Genomic DNA, 21,394 nt, shown 5'->3' on the forward strand with positions numbered 1-21,394 from the left:
AGAACACGCAACCATGTTCGTATAAGCTATGCACATGTGTGCTTGCTCAGTCTCCTTCTAGGTGCCGCTCAGAAGAAATGTACCTGTGCAAACTGACCATTCCTACCAATTCAAAAAGTTGTAATAGGCACAAGCCACAGCAGGTACCTACATTTGCTTTCTCTCCAAAAGAAGCTAAATTATACTAACTATTTTTGATATTCTGGTCTAGCCTGTTTACATTGCCCTACTATGCAAGCTTGATCTTTAAAACCTAAAAATGGAATACACCCACAAGAAGTTAAAAAAACTAATATGAAAAAAGTGGCTCCATGAACAGAAGATATAACTAAGATATATATGCCTGCACACATTACCCACATTATATTCCCTCCCCATCCATGACTCCTATACTTGACTCTACCACACATATACTGTATGACTCGCATTTAGATATTACCAGACAACCTTGACTCTGCCTACCGTAGCTGCAAAAGGTTACCAGACTTAGATACATGTCTTGTTTTATGTTTGTTATAATTTGAATGACATTCAAGCACAAGAATGTCTGTTACTCGTGGTGCCGTAGCAAATGCATTACCCACACTATGTAACCCAAATGTCAGCTCAAATATCGGATACTGACTATAAGTAACCAGGCTACTAGGATATGTAACCTCATCCCAAGCTTCCTATTCTTTTTACATATGTCACACAAGCTCTTTGAAGCACCCCCACTCCTTGTAATTACCCCATTATAAAACTCAAATATTAATTTGCTCTCTATGGATTTTGGGTAGACAAATGTCATGCTCAGCATCTTCTACATTAGCTTTGCTAACATTACCCTATAGGTGGAGAGCAACACTGCAATATGGTTTACTTGGCCTGCAAAGGATAATTGGTATGGACTCTGTCTGGCATTATTACAGTTAAATTAGGGTAAAAATATTGAGATAACTAGAATGCTTTTCACACAATCTGCAACCTTTCAAAATATTCAGAGTTCCATGGGGCATAGACCTTAACAAATTATATGTTAACTCTGCTATTAAAAATGGTTTCACTGAGCACTTGTACAATCCTACCCAAAAATTGAAAGGTGGGGTATGTTGCAAACATTTTTATGTACTTCGTAGTAACTATGCACATGCAGATTTATGACATTTTCTTAAACTGCACATAATATCACTGTGAGACTTTACGTTGGATTTGCTTGCAAAGTATTGTGGTTATGCAAATATCCCAGTTTGTGTTTTACTGCTACAAATCCTCACTTTTTACAGAGCCCTGTCAACTAATATTGGAGATTAGCACAGGAGCTGTGGAGAGGTACGGGTCGAAGGGCACTGGAGAACACTCTTCGGGGTGAAGAACTAATCGGCACCTTTCAAAAACAAAATGGGATGTTTTGGAGTGCAGTACAGTGAAGGAAATGTGTTTGCTGAAGGCTAGGAAATCATAGTAATTGTCTAGGAAACTGCACCTTCTATTTCTTTCGATGCTCAGCTGCTGAGGACTTTTCAATAAAATCATGCTTCTAGCATCTGCATACATCTTGTTCAACTGATAACAGTGAAAGAAGTCCCTAGTTAAAGAAGGTACTCAATATGTTGTACCTGTGAGTATTGCTGCTATTGACTTAAAGGGCAAATATATGATTGTCTTCAAAGGGGCGCCAAAGAAACATCAGTAAGGCTCTTGTTGATTTTTGCCTACGATGTGGCGAGCAAGGGTGGGCAAACTATAAGCTGTATTATGTGCCCTGTAATTTCACCTCCTATGTCGGGGTTACAAGCAGGGCTCTGATACGATTTTACTCCATACTTGGAATCAAAAGATTTTTATGGGAGTAAGAAAATGATTGGCTTTGCCAGTAGGGATGCTTATTAAAATATGTTATTATTATTAATTCCTGTTGAGATCGGGCAATAATATTATTCGAGTTCCTACCAATGCCAATGTTCTGGAGGTCAAAGATTCAGAAAGATATTGGTGGAATTTTGTAGGTAGAAGCAGGGTGTAGATTCCTATTTGTTCTTGGTTTCCTGTTTTTTGTTGGGCACATTGCCCTGTTTTTAGGGAGTAAAATGGATGGTGTATATGCCTCCTAGCTGTGAGCCTGATTTACAGTAAATGTCACAACTCAGAGAACAGCATAATGTAGCTAGTAAGCAGAGGCCCAGGAATTCTGGTAATCGTATTCTGCGATGCAGTTATTCTGATGCAATTATCGTCCTGTTCAAATTTTGAGGCATTTTCTCCTGGCCCTTGAATTACTCCATTAAAGTGGGACATGAAATTCTATTGGCATGTTTTCAGACACATTCCTTTACCTTCAATTATTCTATTTGCAAAAAATGCATAATGTCTGTTTTCTGGACAGCTACATCAGTGATTAGCGATAATTGTTTTTTGTAATAAACATGAGTTTATTCGCAAAGGTATTAAACACTTTCTGTATTGTCTCTGAGCAGTGTTGGTTGACAAATGAATAGCCACAACTGAACCTCTTTACCCTGAGTATGCAAAGCTTTTTTTTGGTGCATACACGTTTTCTCTTGCACGGGAGTACTTTTGATAGGTACTATGGCATATCTTGTCTTGTACTGGTTGATGAGCTCTCCTTATAATCACATATGAAATATTCGGGTTTTTTGTCTGTGTTTGGAAAAAGAGTTGTAAGATGCTCCTTTTACAAAGAATTGCGGTGGTTGGGAAGGAGAAATTGCCATCCAAACTCTTTGCAGATGGTATCTCACTAACTACGCACGCTCACAAAGTGGCTTACATCATTATTCAGTTGCGCTCATGGAAAATAATGTGCGCACGAAGGCTAATCATTTCCACACTTAGGGGAAACTATTTAAAGAGAACATTGCACACACCGCTTTCCTTTTTTAATTTAGTTTTCTTTTAACACGCCTTGCCTGCCTCCATTTGCCAACGCAATTGCTATTAGGGCTGTGACAGAGAGCTGACATGGTAATGTCATGTTAGCGTTGGTACAGAAAGCCACCAAGTTACCACCTCTCTTTCACTTAGACGACGTGGTTGAACAGGCGTAACTGGGATAAGTCCCAGTTTTCTACAATTCAAGTTCTTTGTTTGCAGCATCTGTAACAAAAAAGGTGCAATGCCAGATGCCTGAAATGTCGTCTCTTATGGAGCCAGAGCTCCCTTATCGATTGCATGCCGAGTCTCCTACTTGCAGGAGTGGCTGTACTTCATAGGTGAGCTGCTTGAATTTAATATTGCACATTGGCATGTGCCTTTGGAGGACCTTGCTACTTCACTCCTGTGTGGTGTTGTCATGTGAATGTCTGGGTTCCATTATGGTAAAAATGCACTGGTTTCTAAAATGCACGATTTTAGCAGTAAGTTTAAGGTTCTGAAGTGTATGCAGATATTGGGTTTGCATTGTCTTCTGTGAGAACGAGAATGGTTAAAATGTGAATTTGTCTTTGATTTTAAATGAATGCTAGATAATCTTAAGTGTTTGGTTTTAACCACTTCTTTAGAACCGGAAAAATTAGTATTGGAGGAAGGAAAAGTAATGGAGAAAACTAAGGAGCATGTAAATGCAGTGAGATAAATAAGAGTGACAGCTTTTACTAATCTTGTCCCCTTATATGCGCACATTTTTACAGTACTTTCTATTTATTTTTTGCAGTGAGCTAATGTGCAATGGTTTGAAGCACCACCCTTTTCTGTGCTCTAAAACATGACGCGATGGGCACGTGCCAATAATGTCCACAGAAAGAAAGTTTCTGATGCTACTCCCTGGGAGGATCTAAGGAAAGGAGCCTCTCAAGATGGAAAGAGTATTGGGAAGAAGGGATCCACCGGCGCAGGTCAAAAACATATCGCAAACAAGCTGGCCTTAAAGAAGGAGCCTCAGCAAGCAAAGAAAAAAAAGAACAAAAAGAAAAAAGACTATTTCAACGATGATGTGAACGGCTTCAGGGACTTTCTGAATCAGACATCTCAAATTGTGCAGGGTGGGAAAGTAGTGGCCATTGACAGCAAGGAGCTGATTGGTGAAGTAACTACTGCTCTGAGAAAAGACCAGCGGCGCGAGGACCGTAGAGTAAAGAGGCAGGTGACCAAGAAAAACCAAATGGTAAGATGTACTGTCTCTGTCATAGCTTGTATTATGAACGCATGAAACTGTGAGCCATTATTCTCATGCTGTTCCCATAAACCGCATTGACATTTGAGGCGATACAGTTTTTCATAAAAGTGCAGTGGAGACTTGTCATGCCACCATCTGCTAACGTGGCAAAAAAAAGGTTTTCATTCGCAGCAGAATGAACAGGCAAAGGTTTATTCCTAGCACGTTCTTGCAAGAAAACAGACCGCATCCCAGCCTAACCCCGACACCCATCCAACTTGATCAGTCCCCCCCGCACCCCATCCAACTTGATCAGTCCCCCCCGCACCCCCCAGCTCTGCTCACCTTATACTTAAAGACACCCATCCGCATATCTTCAAAAACGCCTACTTAGGCCTTCCAGCATGCAATTCCTGCCTGACCCATAACAAAAGAACGAATTCACTCTGCTGTTCCCATGGCTCTCCGGTATCACGTGGCAATCGGCTTCTGGGGTCATGATGCCGAATCTGATCCCCCCCCTCCTTTTCATCTTCATCAGGAAAGGGGCATAAGAGCGCCTCCCCCTGACACGCCGCCTGTGCCCAATGTGGGGCTCATTGTCTTTTCTAATTTTAAACCGGTACAGCCCACAAAATGGCAGGCTGTTGGCCTTCAGCCTCTTAACCCAAGCTCGTCAAGATCCAGAGCTCAGCAGCATCTGGGCCACGCATAAGCAGTTCTCTTTACCATGTACAAGCATTAACTTCAGCCAACCGAATGGGAAAACCCTCAACAGAGTCTGCTGTGATTCAATAAAAAAAATCACAAGCACTAGGGCTAGTGGCTTTGGCAAAGGCATCAAAGGATAAATGAGGTATTTATGTTTATATAATACCATTCCTGCGATTTAAATCACCTTCCCCACAGCGTATCGTACCATACCAGGACGCTTTCATCTGGTTATAACTCCTACGGTGGGATCCGTACGTTCACACTAGTAACAAGATCAGTTCATGTGAAGGAGAACATTAATCTCCTCTGGGACCTGGGTGGTTTACATAGATTAACGTGTTTTGTATGTTTCATGAAAGTACTTTTACATGAGGTTAAGTACAAGGTGCAAAATCTGCCCTCTCCACTAGCCATTGGCTTGTGATGTTTGACTTTTGACGATTAAGATATGGTGTATTGTGTGTATGCGTATCATTTATTTTATCTATATTTATCGGTTATTTCTAATGTGCACTATACAGCAAAAATTGTGTTTCAAGGCGCATCAAGACAAGGGCGGGGAATAGGGATGATGAAAAACGGTATAAAACAAAAACGTTCTTAAAAGATCTTGAAACATTCGGAACTTGCAAGTGCTGATAGCATGAGGACAAGGGATGGGAGGGGCAGCGCAGGAAAGGATGGGGGAAAGGAAAAAAAAAGCGTTCCTACTAGGCCATGAGATGATTTTAATCGTTCAAGTGCTGAGACGTGAAAAAGGGGAAGGAACGGCAGTGGACAAAGGGGAGACCTTCATAAATGCAAAACAAACAGTGTAGGTAGAAGTAGGTGAACTGCATTATGGAACCCGACATGCAGTTCAGACAAGCAGGTATGCGTAAATTCAGACTCGAAGCCACACCTCATGGCATGAGGGGCTACATCAGACATGCCGACCAGCAAAAGTGACAAGTAGTAATGAAAGGCTGAGGACTGGAAAAAGCCTCACCTCGTGGGATGAGGGGCTACATCAGGCATGCAGATGACAGTGAAACGGGCAGGAGGGGGGGGTTACAATAAGGTAATGCAGAGGTAAATCGGGCTAGGTGAGTGACCTTTTCATTGATGGCTTGTAGCTTGCAACTTGAATTTGTGCCCCCTGCTAAGTACACAGATTTGAATATTCACACAGCATTGGTAGATTAGACCTGCTGCCCTTCTGTCTCCCTTGAGTACACCTGTGGAGTACTTTGACACCATTGATGTGCTGTATAACAAGCAAAACAATACATGCATCTATTTACAGATTAATATAGGAATACACCCACGTTCGGGGACTGTCTGGCGCGATAACGGCCCACTAGCCCAATCCAAAAGCAGGCATGGGTGCATTAGCCAGCATAGTGGGACATTACTGACTCTCATTTTTTTCCTTTTTTGAAAAACATTTTCAGGTACAGCGCACAGCACCGAAACAGGATCACAGTACAGCAGTATACATGATTAGAAGCGGGTGGGGGTAGACATGGCAGCAAATAAACAGTTGGTCTGCATTTCACATAAGTTATAACAACAGTAATTAAGTGGATTATGACAACAGTCTAGCCGGCCCTCACAGCCCTATTCCTGTGCCCGGCTGGCTCGGTAGGATAGGAATTCCTCCCAAGTGTCTTTAGATCTGGAGGTAGCGGGCAATGTCCCTATATAAGCGTCTTCACAGTTTTGGGCCCAGGTTAAGTCCACTAGCCAGGATCCAGTGAAGGGTGGGTTTCTGTCCTTCCACTTCATCAGTATGCACTGTTTAACAATCGTGCAACCCATGCTGACAAATAAACAGAGACGTTTATTAGCAAATGCAGACCACCCCCCAAACAGTACCCCCAACGGGGTGTGGACCAGTGTAACATTCACAATTTCTGATAGAACCGTCATAATGGAAACCCAGAGTTCCCAAGGGAGTGGCAACCCCAGAACATGTGTAGATGATCAGTGTCTGGCCAGCGGCATCGTGTGCAGATCTGGTCCCCCATGACGGGCATTTTACCCAGTTTCCATGGGGGGTGTAGTGAAGTCTATTTAACAGCTTGTATTGCATGAGTCTGAACCTGGAGTTTAGGGAAATGTTATGAGTATGCAGACACCTATTCCTTCATTGTGTATTGGGGAGTTCTGACCCTAGATCCTCTGCCCACTTGTCCCTGATTGCAAGGACCGTACAGGGAGTTTTGTGCAGAATCTTTTTAGAGGGTGGAATGGGTACCCCGACAGGTGTTAGAGTTGGCAATGTACATCAACTCCGCGTTTTCGGGGGGTTCAGAGCATTAGTCGGGCCACCATGCGGTGACCGCTTCTCTTAGTCTGTAGTATTGTATCAGTTCAGTGGCCGTGCATCTGTGCTCCCGACGCCAGGTTTGTGGGGAGATTAAGGACCCATCCCAGGCCCTCCCAGTGTCTGCTCACAGCCTTGTCCCAAGTGGGGCTCAATCCCAGGAATTTCCATAAAGGATGCCACTTGTAGTATGGGTTATGTGCCCCAGTCTGGAGAAAGATTGAGCACTGTGCAAGTACCGTTGTTTGCACAGGGTCAAATGAGCAATCCTCTGTGTACCTCCCATCTAGGATGAGTGACCTAAGATCAGACACGACCCTCGCCAGCCCCTACAGCTTTACATGGGGGTGGGGGGGTGGGGGGGGTGGGGTTGTGGGGCCGTCCCGTACCAGTGAGCTGCAAATTGGGCCTGGGCTGCTAACCAATAGATTTTGAGGTGAGGGGTTGCAAATCCCCCTTCTGCATAGGCCGGAGTCCTGTCAACCCATTGCTTGCGCACCGCCCCCACGTGCCATTTAAATACTGCACAAGCATGCCGTGTATCCTGGCAAAGAATACCTTGCCGGGCCAGAGTGGAACATTGGTAAATGTATGCAACAGGATCATTTTAACTAGAGAGAGCCTACCCAACAGTGATCTGGGAAGTGGAGACCACCTGGTGACCTTATCCCTGACGTACCTTTCGATGGCCATATAATTATCCAGAAGAAGGGAAGCCTTCTCACAGGAAATCTGCACACCTAACTACGTAATGCCTTTCGGGGACCAACGCAGGGGAAACTCCCTCTGTGGTTCCCTCGTATAGTCAGTCAGGGAGAAAATCTCAGATTTAGCGTAATGTATTACAAACCCTGAATACTTGCCAAAAAAGTGTAATGTCTTGGATAATTGGCTCTAAATTGACTAGTGGGTCTCATACATAAAGCAGGACGTCGGCTGCATAAAGTGCGATTATTTCTGGCGAGCCCAGAAGACAAATGCTGCGGTGTCGGTCACGCACAGTCTGCCATAGGCTCAATGGCCAGTGGGAAGAGTATAGGAAAGACGGGACACCCCTGACGTGTGCCCCTTCCCAACGTGAGTTAGTCCAAAAGGCAGGAGTTGACTACCTTCGCGAGGTGGGCAGAGTATAGAAACCGGAGCATCTCAGGACCAAAACCCATTTTGTCCAGAACCACGTATAGATACTCCCAGGAGACCATATTGAATGCTTTCTGGACATCAAGCGTGACCGCCAGCGCCTCAGAGGTCGGGTCTATTCTTGCGAGCACACTAAACAATCGCCAAATGTTAAGGGATGTAGCACTGCTATGGAGAAACCCTGCCTGATCTTGGTGGACAATATGGGGAAGAAATGGAATGATACGGTTTGCAAGTGCTTTTGCAAAGATTTTTGTGTCGACATTCATAAGAGGGAGCGGGCAATAGGACCTGCACTCATTACCATGCTTCCCAGGTTTCAATAGCTCTGTGATGGTGGCCTCCCGCATAGATTCGGGGAGAACAGAGTTGACCATTGACTCGTCCCAGACCTCTATAAGGCTGGGAGCCAGCAGGGTGCAGTATTCGCAGTAGAACTCGGCCGTCAGCCCGCCAGGGCCAGGAGCCTTGCCACTGGTAGGTCTCTTATTACTGTCAACGGTGAGGGGAACACTCATGCTTTCTGTCGCTTGGGGCTAAGTCTTGAGAACGTAACGCCCTACAACCAGGCCAATATGTCAAACTCATGGCGAAGATTCGCGCCATATAGAGGGCCATGACAATTGCGGAACACCACAAGGACGTCCTGATCGTTACATTTGGTCTCCCCAGGTTGTCTAGTATACTATCTACCCGGGTTTGCCCTCGTCCAGTTCTGACCACTCTAGTAAGCATCCCACTGGGATGTTCACCTTCCCCATACTTCCTGGCCGCAACCAGGCATGTGAAAAACTAGACTTCACGCTCGGCGTGTGACCTGAATAATTCAAACTCTGAGCGAAATAAGCACCAGCGTAGTATAGTTGTTCGGACATGTTTCCCCCCCCTCAAGAGCCTTAAGGTGCTCTTCGCATATTTGTAGGTCCCTCCTAATTACTTTGAGGACACCCGCCTCCCTGGAGATCGACATTCCCCGTATATACACTTTAAAGGCCTGCCAAACGATGCCCTGCGATGTATCCCCATCCCTATTGCTGGAAAAGGATTCAATGTCAGATTTGATATCTGACTTAAAGACCATGGGGGTCATTACGAGTTTGGAGGCAGCCATGGTGCTATTAGCACCATGGCTGCCTCCAAAGTCGTGCCCGGGTTCTCTGAATGGGGACTTACCGGGTCATTCCAACCTTGGAGGACCTGGTAAATCCCCATTCAAAAAACCCTTCCCCATTCCCATTCGAGCCCCCATAGGGCTCAATGGGAATAGGGAGGGAGCTTATAACGGGCCCGTAAATTACGGGCCCGTTATTAGCTCCCTGGTCCTTTAGCGGCTCCCCCTAAGGACGGCTGGTTTTACCAGCCAGCCTTAGTGGGACCCGCTAAAGGACCTCGGAATGCGGCAGTAAGGGGTTAACAGCACCGGCATCCTTACCGGTGCCGTTAACCCCTTACCGCCGCACTCGTAATCACTGCATGTCTTTCAATGCGTCCGACTTGAATCTCCAGCAGTTAGCTCGGTTAGGGGGGCTTGTTGCTTCGCAAGTGAAGGATTACACGGGAATGGTCAGGCAATGTACGTGGTTAGATGTCTACCTCAGCTATCCTGCCCAGCAACAAACTGGAAACCAAAAAGGTGTCAATGTGTGAAGCCATGTCGTGTGTGGGCAAATAGTAGGTACCTTCTCGGGCCGTTGGGTGCATAAAGCGCCAGGGATCCCTTAGTTGGAGGTCCTCCATGTGTGTCAATAGCCGGCTGGTAGCCCTGGAGAGGGGTCTGGTAGCGCCGCCCGTTCTATCAAACCCCAAATCTAGGATCAGGTTCACCCCCCCCCCCCCCCCCAAATTATCATAACTCCGGTATATGTGGAGATAATCCCACCGACTTCATCAAAGAATTCCAGGGAGTCCACATTCGGGCCGTATGTGTTAACTAGTAAAAGTTCTGTCCCTGCCAGGGAGCAATGTAAAATAACGTATCGCCCCCTTGCATCTATGAGTCTTCCACGTGGTAAGGCTAAACGATTTATGTATTAGTATCAAAACACCGCAAGATTGCTTTGAATAGGTGTAATATCTGTTCCCACCCCAGGTGGGCGCAACATTCTGACAAACATCTGTCCTAGCGTGGGTTTCCTGTAATAGGAGGACATTGACCCTGTGTCGGTTCGCATAGGTCACAATCTTGCTTTTGAGTAGTTCCCCAGCCCCCTAATATTGATCAATTTAATCACCATGTTGCAAACCAGACATTATCACAATGACCCGTTTCTGTCTTGTTCCCCTCACCCCTCAGTTGTTTTGCATATCGGGCGACTGCACCACCTGGCGAGGGATTTTTTAATGTTTCCACCAACTCAACTTTGAACTTACCTCCCCACCTATGCCCCCTCCTCTTGTTTCACACCCACAACCACACTGCCCTTCCCCAACTCGCAGTGTAGTGTAACCACCCCCTAGACACCCTCAAACCCCAACTGGCCCGCAAATAGCAGCAGGCAAACATGTAAAACCAAGACATCGCTTGGGGGACAGCTGCCACTGTGGTGGCACATTAAACTTGTTACCATTACAATGTGATACCTTACGTCGGGTAGGTTAAGAACACTTCAGGCAAACCATTATTACTGCAGCATTATGCAATCAACCTTGTGCAACTGTTCAGTCTGGCGGGCGATTCTTGGGCAGCTGCTCTCCAGGGACAACCAACAGGATTTGGGATTCAATAAATTTTAGCGCTTCTTCCGGGACAGTAAAAAAGTTTCCCCCGAAACTGGAATCAAAGGCGTGCCGGGAAAAGCATGGCATATTGGTTGTTTCGCTCCCGCAGTAGTTTTTGATCGCGTAAAAATTGTCATCTCTCCTGTTGAACTGCAACCGAGAAGTCTGGGAAAATTTGAATGACTTGGGATCCCATTTGCAGTTCTTTTTTAACCCTGGCTAGTCTTAATATGTGGTCTCTGTCCCGATAGCTTAGGAGCTTGGCAATAATCGGTCTGGGGAAATCTCCCGGCTTCGGACGTGGCGCCAGGGCACAGTGGGCCCACTCGATGGCGAAAAAGGGAGAGAGTTGAGGGTCATCGAGAAGCTGCCTGAACCGCAAGCTCCATTCCACCAGTTAGCGCATCCTCTGTTACTCCCAAAATGCGCATGTTATTTCTCCGTGACCTGGATTCTAGGTCGTGGCATTTATTTTTAATCTGCTTGACATCTTTGGTCAGTGAGACGACTGCGGTCTGTAGATTAAGTACATTATCTTCCGTTGTCCCAATTCGCTCCTCCGCCTCATTTATTCGTAGGCCCTCTTTTGCCAACTCTGAGCGGATCGATGACACGTTTGTGGACAGCGGCGAATCCTCTGGTCGTCACCTCCATCATTTGTTTGAGGTCAGGGGCCATGGGTTCCAATGACTGCTCACTAGAGGCCTGGGAGAGGGTCACAGGTTCCAGCTTGCCCCGGTAAGCCGCCTTGGCAAATCTGTCCATGGATCCAGTTTTTTTCCCACCTCCTGCCCCCTCGGTCATGGCTTCCAGAGAGATTTTGGTCCAAGTAGGTGTGCAGGTGTAGGGACCAGCCAGGGACCTGAGTGTCAAAACAGGCCGCACCACAAGCCTCCCAGGTCACAGGGTGTTCCAGAGAGAGAAGTGGAAGCGCAAAGGAGCCTGGATACAGGGGTTGACGCACACTCCGGTAGGTTCAGAAGTGCGTAGGACCAGGCGAGTTAGATCTGGTGGGCCAGCAGAGGTTCAGGGCTGTGTGGGTACCTCCCATTGAGGAACATGATCCCTGTGCTTTAAAGGAGCCCGGAGGTGCCATCTAGTGTATCTACCGGGAGGCCTATTGGAGCATGGAAAAGGAGAGAAAGTTTCAGCAGCCCTGTTGTAGAAGGGGACCGTGCGGGTTCCTCACTTTGAGTGTAGGAAGCACTGTACCCCGATGGAAATCGGATGGGCTGGTCAGAGTGTCACCCAGAGCAGGGGCCAGGAAGGTGGTATCCGGCTGGCTAGCAATGTCCAGGGTTGAGTGGGATCCCCACACGGAACAATGGATGCACTGTGCCACCATGTGTGGTGGCCAAGGTCACGGGTAGCAAGCCCCGGGCAGCTGGTAGTTGGCTGTGCTGCAGCACACCCGGGCCCGCCCTCAGGGTGCAGAGGCCTCTTAATGCGGGGTTGGGCTGATGTGAGCTGGCAAGTGCCGTCTCGCTGCCGGTGCCCCCCAGGCTCAAGAGCCGCAGTGCGTGGGCAGACCCCCTGCAGGCCCCCGCCGCGGTCCCCTCCAGAGAAGCAGCTCCCGGTGAAAGTTCCCACATCAGGGGGAGTGGGGAGGTGGTGATCCGGCAAGCCAGGTACGCTGCAAATATCGGCGGGCTCCTCCTCCAACAGCCAGCGATGTTGCCACAGTCCCAGGCGGTGGTCCCAGTCAGAGGGCAGGTGGTTGCAGGCCATGCGGGCCGTATGCCCGGGAAACGGCCTCGCACTAGGTCGGCAGGCGGATCACGGGGGCTCCGGGGTTCCAGTTGGCCAGGTCTCAACGCGAGAAAGGATCTCGATTCAATGAAGGAAAAAGTATTTCGTGCCGCCAGACGGAGCTCTGTAGCTAATCAGCCATCTTCATCTGCTGCTCGACAGTGCCCGCCATTACTGACCCCTTCAGCCTCCAAACACAGGGTTATCTTTATTGGCACCCCCAGGCTCCCTCTGGTTTAATGAGCAGTTTACTTTTTTTTCCTTTTTTTTGTAAAGTGTATTTCACGTGCCCAATTTACCTAAAATATAACTACAAACAAAAATAGCTGCCTTTGGAAAATAGTACAAGGAATAAGCCCCTTTCACTTTATTTATTTATTTATTTTTTCTGGCAGCCATGACCGCAGCAGAGAGAGCCAGCATAAACAGAGTCCAAGAGCGGGTCCTAGTAGCCAGGCAAGTGCTGGTGGGTGGGGACAGATTGTGGTTGAAGCAAATGGTTGGGGGATTGGAGAGCAAAAAAAACTAGAGACACCCCGGTGAGGTGCACAAGGAGCTGTGAGAACGAAGGCTGTTACTGTCGGATTCTGTCAGCGTTCCTGGCCACCTGATGGATGAAGCGCTGTCCCCTGAGGGCCAATCATGTTTCTAAACATTTTCCATACAGCCAACAACGACCACATGTCGGACGTTAAGTACAGCCGCGTCTGTGGCTCAGTGGACTAATGTATTGTGTTTGAGCTCGTGTTCTTGGATTCGTATTTTGGAAGGTCTTCTCGGCCCCCTGTGGAGAATGTGCACCTAAATATTACACCAGTTGCGTTCTGTTTAATGATCAAAAAGAGCCACCTATGTTAACTTGGAACAAGAGACCCTGTCATCCCTTCTTGCTAATTTTTTCCAAATTCACCCTTTGATGTACTTCTTCATTAGGTATGTAGTTTGTGTTTGAATAATGTCCCAGAAACAGAACACTGCAAAACTGCATGTCTAAATGTTTGTGCATCTAGGATGGAGGTCTGTGGCAACAAAATGGTGCATATTCTTTGAGCTACAATTGCATTGAAACCAAAACTTTGATATTTGATTCATGTTTGTCTAAAATTAGATGAAAAGTGGGGAAACGGGTGCTTAAACATACACGAGTGCAATTACACAGTATAAAGATTTCTAGAGAAATAATGTTTTTCACCATGTTTGACCGAAAGAGTATCAACCAGAATCCAAGGTAATCTCCTCTTCGGTGTTCCCACAAACCTGCTGCTTTTAGGATCTATAGTGCGTTCCCAGGATATATTTTTTTTGGGATTTTTTTTTTTAACTTTTGTGATGTATTTATCTGTTGAATATACAGAACGTTGACTACAAAGAAAAACTATGATTGCAGTATGAACTGTAGTTTCTATATCCTGCTGTAGTGGTCACCTTTTTTAGGCCACAGTTTGCAGGCAGGTTATTGCCTACTATGATTAATTCAAGGCTTGTTTTGTTGTAGCGCTCTTGACTGGAATCGTCCTGGTGTACACATCCTATTTGTCAAAAAAACTGAGCACATGGGGTCCTCCAACCAGGGTGCATCCAATTTGGTGTATCGATATCCACACAGTTCATTAAGGCATGTAAAGATTAATGTACTGCTTTTCAGACTGCACATTGTAGGGTCTTGAAACACAAGTGTTCCAATTTGCTTTTGGTTTGGCTCCAAGTGCATCAGGAAACAAATGTATAGTGTGGTTCTTGACGGTTGATCTAATGCCGTAAACCAGTGAGATTGTTTGTTTGTTTATTATTTGTAATGCGCAAACATACCATAGGGTAACAGGGCGCAGCAGTTACATGAATATGCGAAGCTTAGTTACAACAATAAGAATATATACGTACACGCAGAAATAGTAATAACAAGATTATATACAAATATACAAATAAGCACAAATAGAGGTGATATGCACAATACCTAGAGCAACCTAGCATTCTCTGCAGTCAACGGGTCCTTTTTGTAGGGAATGCCACATATGCTTTGGCGACAGCTGATTCAAGTTGTTTCCACTGCTAAACAGTTAAGAATAGTAAACACACATTTTTGCGATACTGTATACCGTTTCCTGCTGATCACAGCATGCTGCAACAGGCAGATGTCTTACTTGTATCTTTTCTCTTTCAAGACATTAGTCATATTTAAAATTGGGCAAACCTGTATCCTTACTTGTATAGTTCTCATGGAATATATGCATTTCTGCCTAACAGTTATAGGCTTGTTTGGGGTTATCTTTTAGTTTGTTTGAAGAAACCTTTGTATAGAGTGGAAGGTGCTTACAGCTCATCAAAAGGCTTTTCTTGTTAAGGAGATTTATCATTGTTATGCTTCATCTCCTCTCCTAGTGAGATCCCCAGCACGTTTTGCTGGACTTTTTTCTTTAATCCTGAATGAGTGGAGCCTTTTTCCACCATTTATTCTTGTTGGCTCTCTTTTGGAACTATATTCTTTGTATTCTACCTGTACTATGGAGTCTAACCCTTGGGTGTCCTGCCTAGGCTCCAGAGTGTCTGGGCAGGCAGGAGGTGGGTGAGGAGTTTTCCATCCCCCCATCCTTTATCTGCCAGCCACAGTGCCTGAATAGAACCGGCTCCCACTGGGGGTCTGGCTGTCCTGATTGGAAGGCCAAATGTCCCTTTCTGTAAATTGCTCAGAGATTGCAGAGGAACTGTGCTGGAAATGTATAAAAGTAGAGGCTCCTGGAGTCAAAAGGAAGCCAACCACTGGAAGCTGGGGTAACCCGAGAAGAAGGCGACCAGAGAAGCAGGCAGACCCTTTGCAACACTGTGAAGCGGCCGCTGCTGTCCGGAGCTCCTGTCACATAGAAAACGTGGTCAGAAGAGCACGACTCCTTCCCTTTTTGGCTGGTGGGAACAACCAGAAACAAGACTTTGATTCGATTGTCCTGTGAGTTTCCAGAGCTGCGGAAACCCAATACCAGGAGACCTGCTTGCCATTTCGAGTGCATCATTGTGGAAAGGCTGAATCGGTCTAAATCTTTGCTGAGCCCCCAAGGACACTTCAGCGATCCGATCCAACTTGCCCAAACCCCTTCATCGAAGTGCGCGACTGCAGGAAGCGAAGAAGATTGACTGGGTGAATCGCATCCTTTGTTGGTGCTACAGTAAAGGCACCAAAACCACAGTGAACCAAGAAGTTGTTGAAAGTCGTGCCCAAGGTTCACCCTCGAGACTGCTGCTGAGATCCCGTCCATTGTCCTGCCTTCAGTCATCAGACCAAGGAATCCAGAGGTTGGGTCCAGAGCTGCAACATCTCGGAGCATCCCGTCCAAACATGTTCTTCTAACCAAAGGTGCTGTGGGGAAAAAAAGGATTGCTTACCTGAATCCAGAAAGTCCCTCCTCTTAGCATTGAGTGGATGTAGAGGTGTCCAGGGCAACCCTCCGCCCCCTCTTACTTCCGACTCAAGCCACCGCGTGTGTCCCTTTAGTGAGCCCTTTGACAGGGTCTCCAACGTTGGTTAAGCCTTCTTGTATCATCCTTCCTAGAGACTAGACTGTATCCACGGGAACCTTTTTGATTTCTTCTGCTTTGCAAAACTTTAAGCCTCTATGAACTGCCTTTTAGCTAAGGTTGTGTGTTTGACTTTGAAAGAGTTGCTGTGCTGGAAATTGCCTCTAGAACCTGAAGCTCTACTAGGACAACACTAACCGACAGTTTTCCTTCCCAAAAATCACTATCTTCTGTGTGTGTGCATACTAAATACAATTACTGTATTATTTTGTGGTTGCTCTGTATTACAGATGGAACTGTCAAAGTTCTGTAACAATTGTATACATTCAGCATCTACCAACTAAGAAGGTACCATTTGAAAGCATTGAAAAGTATGTCTAGGTGTGATGGTTTGTTTAACAGTGACTCTTGTGTGAAAATGTATTTTAATAAACATGTATGTGTAAGTGTTTCTTTTGATGTGCTTTACTTACTGGGTTCAGTGTACTTACCTACAGCACACATCTTCCTCTTAAGATGAGCCTGACTGCTCTGCCAATCTACCAAGGTCCTGAGTTGGTACAGACTGATACTAAGAGTTGGGAATCTACAAATCGCTGGGATAGCTTTCTAAAATCTTACTTCCAAGTGGGACTTCAGGAAAACTCTCCTAACGCTTCTGAAGAGCACTGTTTTTTTCTTTTATCATTGTAGTGCTTCTGCACAAAGCAGTCTTCGTGTTTCTTGGATGATGCATTGATTTGTGAGAAAGGGAATTTCATAGAATGAAACTGGAGTCTGAGGAACAATTCTCATTGGGTATCTTTAGAGGTCAGCGTAAGTGTGGATTGTAGGTTAACTGGAAAGTAGCAACAAGCCCCATTTTTATAATACAAAGGTAGGTTATTAACATTTGTGCAAAGATGTGTATTATGGCAAACCGCTTTATATATATCCAGTTACTCTTATGTTCTGTCTCCTTTTCTCCATATCTATGGGTATCTATCCATGGGGGACGGTAACAGAGCTCTTTTTCAACAGCACAAAAAGGGTACTACCCCTTTTAAAATAAATGGTGTTCGAGTTGACGGCAGACCTAGAATGGAATTTGTAGGTGGGGGGTTTCCTTGCATGATCCCCCTCCACAACATACGATAAACATCTCAAGGTTTGAAATTAAGATTCGATTAGCAGGAACTAGCTCCTGGGTGTTCGGCATCACCCAGTAGACCAGTGCTGCGACTGGGGAACCTGACAGCTGTTCTTCTTGAGCTAATCAGGCTCTCCTAGGCCAAAAGCTGGAGCGCAATAGCTCCCAGCAATTTTGAACCCTGCATCAGAGTAAGTTAGAGACTATCTATGAACTTCATTGGAGAGGGAATCCCATATTAATGTGCTTGAACCTTTAGGCATTTTCATGGCCATAAATCGTTTCTCCCAATCATTCAAAACACTGCTGTTATTGTAAGAATAGACAGCATGATCTCCATGTTTTATGTAAACAAACGGGGGTCACCAAGACTCTTCCTCTGTGTCACTTGACTATTCAGATCTGGGAGTGGGCCATGTTGTATTGGATCTCTATCCAGACAGTTTACCTGGCAGGGATCTCTTTTCGGAGGTGTACAGACTCCTCTGCCTTTCTTCTTCCAACCACGGGTGGGAACTCAGCACATCTGTGATACTGGAGGTTTTTCAGATGTGAGGATATCCTCAAAAAGGCTTATTCGCAAGTGATCAGAATCAAAAATATGAGCTTTATGCATCCCTGATGAGTCGGGGGCAGGACTCTCTAGGGGATGCCTTACGGATAGCGTGGGATCATTGCTACATGTCCTCCTTCCCTCCTCTTCCATTATTGCTGAGTCCTTTAGAAATTTCAAAGCTCTCACAATTGCGCTGTCATTCTGATAGCCCCGAACGGGCCAGCACGAATTTGTACTTGGACCTCCTGAAATTGAAGCAAATAGGTCCTCTCATTGTACCGTTTTCACCGGATCTCCTCCGACAAAAGGGAGGACAAATTCTCCACTCCTGCCCTCTATCAATGACCTTTGCTGCTTCGTTCTTGAGTTGGTGAACTAGGGTTGTCCGAGAACAATCTTTCTAGAATTGAGGCTGCCAGCAAGTCCTCTACAAGGCAGCAATATAAGAGTGAATAGACGCATTTCTGTTACTGGATGCTTGAGCGCCATTCTGACCCGTGCTTTGCTTGTTAGGATAATATTTTATCCTTCTTATCTGATCTGGTTATATTGGTTGTTAAAGGCATGGTCTAGTAAAAATGTTTATCGTCCCAACGGGTCGGCCATGTTTTTTTAAGCCTAAGTGGCTCGATTTTAGAAAACTTTCCTATGGACCTTACCAACAAGCACCAGGGAGCCGCCATTTTCTGATAATCCTATTTTTTCCCTGATCGCCCTGGCTGACCTGCTTTTGCGGCACTAAATCAATTCCCCCCCCCTGAGCCTGACATTATCAAAACATTCATATTCCCCGCCTCTCCCCGTGACGTTACTGTGCTGCGTAGGCAAACGCGCCCAGTCGTCTTCTGCGCGACTCCACCCAGAACCCGGAAACCAGCACAGATCAACTCACAACACAGCGCGCCACAATTCGGAATATGAAACTGTACTTTAAAATAAAACAGCAACACGGTACATTTGGTAAAGTACATTTATTTGACATTAAATGTTTAGAGAATATTCAGCAATTGACATATGAACTCCGGAAGCCATTTATTTTCTTTTATCTCTATCCGCAATAACTGTTCCGTTTCATCTTGAGTCACGCACTGTTCCTTTATGGGAGACAGGGTGTTCATTTTCGTAAAAAGAATCACTTTGGAAGCACGGTGAACCGCAAGGCTGTTCCATCAACTAGGCACTAGTCCATCCTAAAGGTTGATATGTTGCTTCTAGCCAGTAGTACAGCGTAAGGGCATGTGGGCCCTTGGCGATCGTCCCATAATATGGTGTTCGTGATATGGTGTTCGTGCTCCAGTTGTTGACACGAACCTGCAGGTGTCTGCTGAAGAATCCATCCACCGGTGTCTCAAACAGATGGCAGTGGCAGTAAGGGATCAAATACCTGTTATGAAAACAAAAAAATGATAATTAGTCTCGCTAGCCGAACTTCATTAATATTACTCATTTTATTTATTACGGCCGATCAGAAACTATTTGCTTGCAAGGGTAGTTCAATGGAGTATGTTCGTCTCTAAAATCAATGCGAAAAGTAACGAGATAAATCGAGGCCAACACACAATGATAAACGACAGTCTACATGCGTGAGAAATGATATGATATATGATATGGCATTTGTAACGCGCCTATACTCAAGTGTTACTAGGCGTGACGAGGCAGGTGGGGAACAAGGGCAGACAGACAACGATCCTACTAGGCCAGGTGTCTTTCTGATCGCGCATGGGGATGGGCTGTACAAGGTTAGTTGAATACAAATTAAATAATAGGGCCAGCTGGTGGCAAGTGCAAGGTAAATGCCGGGAGAATGGGCTGAAGGATACAGAGACAGTCCCGTAGTGCAGGGAAAAGTGGCTGGGCCAAGGAGCGAGATTGGTGAGACCAGTGGACCTGCATGCCCATGTGCCCACTACGAACAGTTTTACTTGCTTTTCCTAGCTCTTCATTCATTCATTTATTCATGCATCCATTCATTAAATCTTCATTCCGGTATAAAAGCGTGTAAAGATTTACTTACATTATATTTGAAATTTCCATTGTGTCTCTTCGTAATGCAGTCTGTAAAACGGACCGTGCTCTTAACAATGATTTTTCGTATACTGACCTACAACTGAAACTCGGTCTAGTTTCTGAATTTTCTGCCTTATCGTCTCTTACGTTATTGCGCACTCCCTTCAAATGTAGTTCTTTCGGCATGGTCCCTGTCTCAAGGTCAAAAAACAATAGACCCTTATACTTCCAGTGCGACTTGTGGGCCTCATCTGGGCGCTGTCCTTTGCATTCTTTATTTGCAACATCACGTAGTATAGGCATCTATGAGAACTTGAAGTTTAGAACCCGTCTATGTAGTGCGCTTCAATGTGCAAATGCGAACTGGCTTCTCTCCCAAATGCCACGGCCCGCTTGGCTGGCGCGTTCTAAGTGCCCCAATTTTGTCCCCGTTGTCTGCGAGCTTTGCAGCCCAAATTGAGACATTTAATTTTTGGCGGAAGGTCAGGGAAAGTATAAAGTACCACAGGAGTTGAGTTAAAAGTGAGATTTATTGTTTGTTTGTTTTATTATTTGCAATACGCAAGCCTCCCCTCCGTTAACAGTGCGCAGCATTTACATTTACATGAGATGAGACATGAGAAAAATATATACATACACATATGTGAGGTGAATAGAGAGAATTTAAAGATGACACCCAGCTTGTTCGCCACCCATGATGGTGAAGGTAGGGGTTAGGTTTACAGGTACACTGTACAATAACATTTATTTACAAAAAGACAATTGTATTGCAATTATTTAAACCGGGATTTGTACTTCACAATCAGCTGTGCATCGGGTGGGCATGGCACAGTCGCAATGTTCGGTGGCAATGGATCACTGCTCTGCACAGAAACGTCCAAAATTCCATATCTTTGCTTCTCTAACACAGCAACAATAAGGCCTTTCACAAAGTCGAACTGCATTTCATCATAGACTGGTTTGATCACCCATTGCTTACTTCGTTTTGAAAACACCTTAGTGTAGCGAGGCATCCTTACTTTACCCCTAGTCCTAGATTGTTCACGTCCGACATTGCTGTTATGGGCCAAGACCGCTAGTAGAGTGCGATGTTTCATGCCCCGAAAGCTAAAATGCAAGTGCTTTGGCCTGTACTTTAGACACATATTGTGGAACACCTCCAAATCTCCTGTGTGACAGAATTCTGTCAGTCCTCACAAATCTCTTGATAGAGTTTTGTCGAAAACAATCTTCTCAATGGCTTTGAGTGTCGGTGAAGATGGAATCAACCACTTCTTCTTCTGTGCCTCCTCTGGGGACAAAGGGCCATGTTCACATTGGTGGAAATGTTCATTTGCTGTCCAGCGGTGAATGTTGGTACAGTGGTGCATCAGTGACCGCCATTTTTCAAGTAGTATTTCCACTGACCCCTCACAAGTTTTTGAGCTCCACCAAAGATGGTTGGTGATAGAATGTGACCACTGCAAAATACTT

General features: G+C 45.5%; 1 protein-coding gene across 1 annotated transcript in view; it reads left to right on the plus strand.

The window, feature by feature from the left end:
* The window catches only part of ZCCHC9 (zinc finger CCHC-type containing 9), a 141,816-nt gene that overhangs the window by 22,951 nt on the left and 97,471 nt on the right, over positions 1–21,394 (plus strand). Inside the window, exon 2 of the mRNA XM_069627557.1 lies at positions 3,653–4,102. Within this exon, the coding sequence (XP_069483658.1) occupies positions 3,704–4,102 (399 nt within the window). The 5' untranslated portion in view covers positions 3,653–3,703. The remainder of the gene's footprint in view (positions 1–3,652; positions 4,103–21,394) is intronic.

This window comes from Ambystoma mexicanum, chromosome 6p (assembly GCF_040938575.1).
Source record: "Ambystoma mexicanum isolate Mex_15411 chromosome 6p, UKY_AmexF1_1, whole genome shotgun sequence".
Taxonomy (NCBI): Eukaryota; Metazoa; Chordata; class Amphibia; order Caudata; family Ambystomatidae; genus Ambystoma; species Ambystoma mexicanum.